A 6,811-nucleotide genomic window follows, 5' to 3' on the forward strand; every position below is an offset into this window, starting at 1 on the left:
TTGAGTTTCCAAACGTCACAATAGCTGTTTGGGGTCACATCCGGTGTGTGCATGTCTGTGCTTTACACATGCATAATGCATTTGAGGGACAGAGGAAGGAAAGAGAGTGAATAAGAAACATGGAAAATGAGAAAGAAAGACAAGTTCAATTAACTAAGTATAGAGTCAATTAATTTCCTCCCCAGCCTCATCTGTGCACCTCCAGGCTAAAACAAAAGGGTGACATAAATCTCTGGAAATAAATAGCTCAAAATCAGAACCGTTCCATCAGTAAGCATTCTTTCTCACTCACGCTTAAGTTTTAAAAAGTTTAAAATATGCAATGCATAAACCTCCTCCACAATCTGGTATTTCTTTTAAATCCGTTTGCCTGGAAACTTTTTGCCCCAGCGAGTTCTTCAGGCCTCACGCCCATGAATGGCTGGAATTAGTTGGCTTAAGCCAGGGATCAGGAGCGCTGCATAATTTACACATCCTGCACGCGGCACGGTGGCTCCGCTACCCTCAGCCTTTCTCCCTCTAACACCCGAGCCCAGGGCAGCACTGTAAACACCTCTCAAGGCAACACTGGCCAACAAAAGCATGGTTACGAGGTTGGAATACCTTTCCACTAGTTAAAATCCAGTATTTTATGGGTGGGTCAAAGAATTTGGTAACACTTTCTATGAAGCCCAGTGTTATAAGGCCCTATAAGGACATTATAAGGGCCTTAATAATGACTTATAGCGATTGCTACAATGACTTATAGCTACTTTATAACTACGTATAATGTCTTCATGATGACTCATAATCACCTTTATGATACATTATATCAGTTCATTATGAATGGTTATAATTAAAGACGGAATAATGCATTATAAATATGTGACTGTCGGGTAACACTTGCTATGAAGCCTGCCTTTATAAGGTCCTATAAGGACATTAATGATGACGTTTAAAAGTAGCTATAAGTCATTGTAGCACTCTTTATAACTATGTTTAGCATCTCCACAATTACTCATATCCACTGCTCTGAAACGTTATGTCAGTTAATTATAAATGGTTATAATCTAAGATAAAATGATGCATTATAAATATGTGATCATAGGTTTGTGTGGGTAATCATGAATCCTATGAAGCCTGCATATATGAAGCACTATAAGAACATTCATCATATCTTTAAAAACTAGTTAAGTCATTGTGTCACTCATTATAACTATGTATATAGGTCTTCACGGCACATCATAACCACCTTTGTGATATATTATGCATATTCATTAATGGTTATTAGTATGGTGACTAGGCTGCTATGCAGACATAGAATATTATAAACTTTTAGAAGATCCTATAAGTGGACTTTGTCAGCTTTAAGTAAAGTGACAAAAGGGTGGTGTTGTTATGAACAGATATAAGATTCTATAAGTGTACTTTGTCAGCTTTAAGTAAAGTGACAAAAGGGTCATGTTGTTTTAAACATATATAAGATTATTATAAGATAAGAGAAGAGAAGAGAAGAGAAGACATTATGAACTTGTTAATAGTGCTGACAGTAAATACAACAGGATACAGATGAAAGCCCTTTTATTTAAAACTTTCTGGAGGTGCTCAGACTTTATACAAAAACACATTGTAAAGATTTCGGGCTAAGACTTTTGAACTTCAGAGTTGCTGTTATAACTTCAAACCCAATGTCCCTACACAATAAATACTGATAGTTGCAGAAACGACGAAATATTAAAGTTGTCTACATAAAAGCATAACTTTGACACCGGGCGCTTTTGGACCAATGAAATCTGTTCATCAACCAGTCAAGCAAATATCGATGGTAATACAGCTTTCAGACCTGAGAGCACGCTCAAGAAGGTAGAAGACGTAGGACTGAGAAGGTAAGAATGAGTGCCACAATGACTTAACTAGTTTTTAAAGGTATTATGAATGTTCTTATAGTGCTTCATATATGCAGGCTTCATAGGATTCATGATTACCCACACAAACCTATGATCACATATTTATAATGCATCATTTTATCTTAGATTATAACCATTTATAATTAACTGACATAACGTTTCAGAGCAGTGGATATGAGTAATTGTGGAGATGCTAAACATAGTTATAAAGAGTGCTACAATGACTTATAGCTACTTTTAAAACGTCATCATTAATGTCCTTATAGGACCTTATAAAGGCAGGCTTCATAGCAAGTGTTACCCGACAGTCACATATTTATAATGCATTATTCCGTCTTTAATTATAACCATTCATAATGAACTGATATAATGTATCATAAAGGTGATTATGAATCATCATGAAGACATTATACGTAGTTATAAAGTAGCTATAAGTCATCGTAGCAATCGCTATAAGTCATTATTAAGGCCCTTATAATGTCCTTATAGGGCCTTATAACGCTGGGCTTCATAGAAAGTGTTACCAAGAATTTTTATCTTTTCCATTTGATTGTTTTCTTTCACTCCAGTTGCAACAGGACAAGCCTGTAATCTGTAGAGAAGAAGTCTTTCTTCTTTCCTAATCCTTAAATGTATCTGTCTTTTGGATGATGACAGAATCAGGAGAAACCGTTAATTAGGACTAGAGCTCCATTAAAGCAAGCACTGACAGGTGGCTGAATCCTTCAAGTCTTTCAGGTCCCTCCACACACTTGGCAATATATTCAGCACTACATAGAACGAGGGATGAATGAAAAGGAAGAAAGGGAGAAAGAAAAGGCTTAACTGAATTGAATTTCAGCAAAACACTCGAAATAATTTATCAACGTCACATCACGGGTGAAAAACGACACACCCCGATAATGAAAAAGAAACAGGGATGTACAGTAGGTTTGGAACAAACTCCTCTTGTTGTCACCTGGACCCACACCGTCCTGCGATATATCACACGCTAAAGCGCTTAAGAATCTTACAGCAACTGACGTCAACTAGTACGCCATTTAAAAGAACCATGGCTAGAGAGCCCACAGGAGAAGCCCAAGAGTTCCGTCAGAGTGGCAACCTGAGATTACGCTACTCACTCTCACGTGATGGCAAAGGAGCAACATGGCCGATATGAATAAGACATATTGTTCAAAGTTTAGCGTTCGGATTTTTAGCAATAGCCTTTGTATACGCACAAGTATGCACTGACCTATGCACCAGATATCTTTTGTGCACGCAATACTTTCTGGTGAGAACGGGGAACTGGAATAATTGTCCCCTTAGGGGCCCCGTAGTTTCCCTCAGTTTGTTCTGAGGAATTTTAAAGAGGCAGTGAGCCTCATCAGTCATTCCATTCCTGGGACACTTTTGACATGTGACAAGAAGGCCATTACATTGTTGACATTTAGTTTTTTGTACCTTCACTCCTGAAGGGTACATTTCTGTCACATGCTGTACCTGCTCAGCCTTGTACTCAATGAACTAGAGCCCTAACCTCTACAGTGGCGTTTTTTTCCTTGCAGTAGGGCCAGTAGTCTTTGATTCTCCTGAGACAGAGATGGCATCAGACTGTTGGCATAAGACCAGCAATGGCATGAGGTTTGCGTGTCAACCCCCTTCTTTCGCACCACCAGTTGGCTGCCAACTCTGGGAACTAAGCCCCTCATGATTCAGTCCCCTAGGTCACCCCTCGATGTGTTTCCCAGCAGCAGCAGCTTCAGCTCACAGGGCCCCGCGGGTTACACATCGCACACTCAACTCACTATTCTGCTGCCACACAGGGAGTGTACCACACACAGAGAGTGAGAGTGCAAAAGCATTCCAACTCCTACAAACACACAGGGACCCATACCCCCATCACAAAAACGCACACAGAGAGGCTACACCACATCACTCATAATTACCACCCCTCTCTCACAGTCACTAACCCCTGATGTCAACCATGCCTCTAAGCTAATGAGGGCACTGACAGGCAGAAGATAGATCTGTCCCCTTACTGAGGCTGGGATACCAGTAAAACTTACTTTTCTGCTGGTGGTTGTGATGTACATCAAAGCTGTTAACTCTATGTTTGGTCAGTAAGAGAAATAAAATGAGAGAGAGAGACATAGAGAAAGAGGAGGGGCAACCAGAAAGATTGCTGGCCGAAAATGTCCAAAAAATTCTGGCCTGCATGTTTTTGGACTGACAAAGAAAAGGACACATCTTTGGAACGAAAAATGACTCTTAAACCCATCAGCATAAATCGGCGAAGCAAAAACTGAGAATTCTCTAATAAATGAAAAATGCTAAGAACGGCAGCAGTGACATGAGAGTTCGCACACACAGTTAATTTCTTAGGAATTGGTAAAGCTACGCACCTAAACCATATGCAAAAAACTACACTCAGGGTTTCTTATATATATATATATATATATATATATATATATATTTCATATCTCACACCAGAATGTGCTCATACAGTCAGCACAAGCAACGCCAGAGTAAATATAGACTCTTAGAACTGTCAGACTTGTAATATTCATCCAATATGTCACATAACAATCTTTAAAGAGCCATTTACTGTGTTAGTAAAACTGACGCCTGACAATAAATTCTGCTTTCCGATTCCCTCTTTAACGGCTTAACAGCCCATTTGTCTGTCTCTCAATGTCCCTGTCTCTCAGCCTTGTGCTGCTAGGTTTAAATAACTGTTTTATGAGGAGCTCCACCACTTTTTCCACCTCCACAACCTGTTAGCTTCTCTGCCATCTCTATGTTCACAGTGTTCCAGGGCAGAGGCAATGCGTGCCATGCCAACACAAAAAAAACTCCACTCTCCTTGTCTTGTCAAACACAGCTAACATTTGCACAGCTCCCCGATCTCAAACACAGGCAGAATCCCATTCTGGTGATGAAATGTTGAGGTGAAACTGTAGAAAATGTGGCACCAAAATGGCTCAGATTCTGAAATACTCTACACTCTCTATAAAGACTTTCCAGGATTGTATTCTAAACACTGGGGATTCCTTTGTAGGGAGCTGATCCTCAGCCATACTGTTATATTATTACATTGACAAGAGGCTAAGGAGAACTGGGCCACTTTTGTAGTAAAAAATAGCCAGTGGTCCTTCAGTCTTTCAGCTGTATTGTTCCTGTTCATGTATGTTTATGTATTAAACACAGCTGTGGATGTGCATATATCTGCTGTTTGTGTCTAAATATTCTTATTCTGATAGTCGAAGCCCAAGAGCTGACGCAGTCACTCACTCGAGTTACGTAATTTTTCCTCTTCACAAAATACTGAGAAAGCTACTGACATAACATCCTATTTTAGAGTGGGCCATTCAGACAACCCACATTTCTTTCTTTTTTTTTTTTTTTACTTTGAGCACCCTTAACGTCACCATCAGATGGACATCACCACATCGCAGATCATCAAACAAACTTGTGTATGCAATAGTGCAAAGTGCATATGACTGCTTGATGAAGATAGGCAAAATGAAAGTGGCATAAAATGTCTCTGAAGAATGTGAAAGTACACAGGTATAGGGGTGGAACAGGGAAGGAAAGGGAGTTGTTGGTTTGGCAAGAGGCTTTTTTTTGGGAGGGGGCTACTTACTCCGGCGATTCAGCAAGCTGTTCATATACATCTTCTTGGGTTGCAGTGATTGAAACATCACGCACAAACACAGACGCACACACACAAACACACAAACAAACATAATGACAGTAAGTGATTATGATCAAGCTCGCCAACTAAAATCACAAAGCGTACACACACGACAGTTCTATTGAAAACAAGTTGTGCACGGAGCTCACACATGCACTGCACAACCTGTTGCAATACATCAGCAGTCCCACCAGAATCTTGCCTGGGTTTGTTGTGATTGTTGTGGCCGAAAGTGACTGCATTTGCAGTTAAAAAAATGCAATAATTATTATTTCTGCGGAGTTTGCGTGACTATTGGGGGCCCAAAGTCACAAAATGTCCAGGAATTCTCAAAAATTCCTGTTCAATTTAGGATTAATTACAAAAAGACAATATAAGCAACCGCAAATAATGCAGAAATTCAATTAATGTACTTTTTTTTCTCAATTTGTGAAATGGCAAGATCGCAAAATCCTGGAGGGACTGCACGATAGTGTAACATTCCAGAGAACCATGTAGCTACAAACCCTAAACTGTGACGAACTTAAACACAAACAAACACAGAAATTTGCTACAAAAATAATACAATATTACACCGTGATGTTGAACATGAAGCTTCGCTGGAATGTAGAATGGAATAGATTGGGAGCACCACTCATTAGGCTAACCTTAAAACGCTTACATTGCAATTGCACACATCAGTTTAGGCTACTGCAATCAGTTCAAAATTCGAATTTAGCCTACATATTCGACTTAAAAAGGGAACGGTTACACGGTTACAGCATTTTCATCTAGGCTTAAATAGCGTCGCAACACAAAAACAAATCTATCAAAATATAGCAACTATCAGGCAGACACATCGTTCGCAATCTCTCAAGAGATGCCTATCGCCTACTTACAGCAATGATGTGAAATGCAACAGTTCCTTGCAGGAAAACCTATCGATGACAACGACTCCAGCGTTTTGGTCAAGTTATAACTGCTTCGATGTGAATTATCGGGTTCTGTAGCGTTTCCCTGTCTATACCGCGGGCTCCGCTGCTGTTGTACGGAAATAGCGTCCGAGTTCACTCCTCAACCTCAACTGACCAATAAGCGCGCTCTCCGCTGGTCCGCGCCTTCGGATCCAGTGAGCTATGACATGGATGTTAGATCAGTTGCCTTGGTAACGCTCAAGGTGTATTTGCTCTATCAACAGATGTAGACCTAACTTTATTTGTAGCGTTATTGTGTCTTGGTTTTGTCCCTGTTGCTTGTTGTTCTTGTTCTT

At 40.0% G+C, this 6,811-nt stretch overlaps 1 protein-coding gene across 3 annotated transcripts in view; it reads right to left on the reverse strand.

Annotated features, from left to right (window-relative positions):
- The window catches only part of LOC308372260 (dual specificity testis-specific protein kinase 2), a 24,714-nt gene extending 18,143 nt beyond the window's left edge, over nt 1-6,571 (reverse strand). The window contains exons 1-2 of one of the 3 annotated variants that reach the window (XM_080847408.1): nt 6,441-6,571; nt 5,512-5,545 (exon numbers count right to left, since the gene is read on the reverse strand). In XM_080847408.1, coding sequence (XP_080703534.1) covers nt 5,512-5,542 — 31 coding nt within the window. In that variant the 5' untranslated portion in view covers nt 5,543-5,545; nt 6,441-6,571. The remainder of the gene's footprint in view (nt 1-5,511; nt 5,546-6,440) is intronic. The other 2 variants (XM_080847409.1, XM_080847410.1) reach the window with 2 other exon arrangements.
- Nucleotides 6,572-6,811: the final 240 nt, after the last annotated feature.

The sequence above is a fragment of the Sprattus sprattus genome, assembly GCF_963457725.1.
Source record: "Sprattus sprattus genome assembly, chromosome: 11".
In the NCBI taxonomy this organism is placed as follows: Eukaryota; Metazoa; Chordata; class Actinopteri; order Clupeiformes; family Clupeidae; genus Sprattus; species Sprattus sprattus.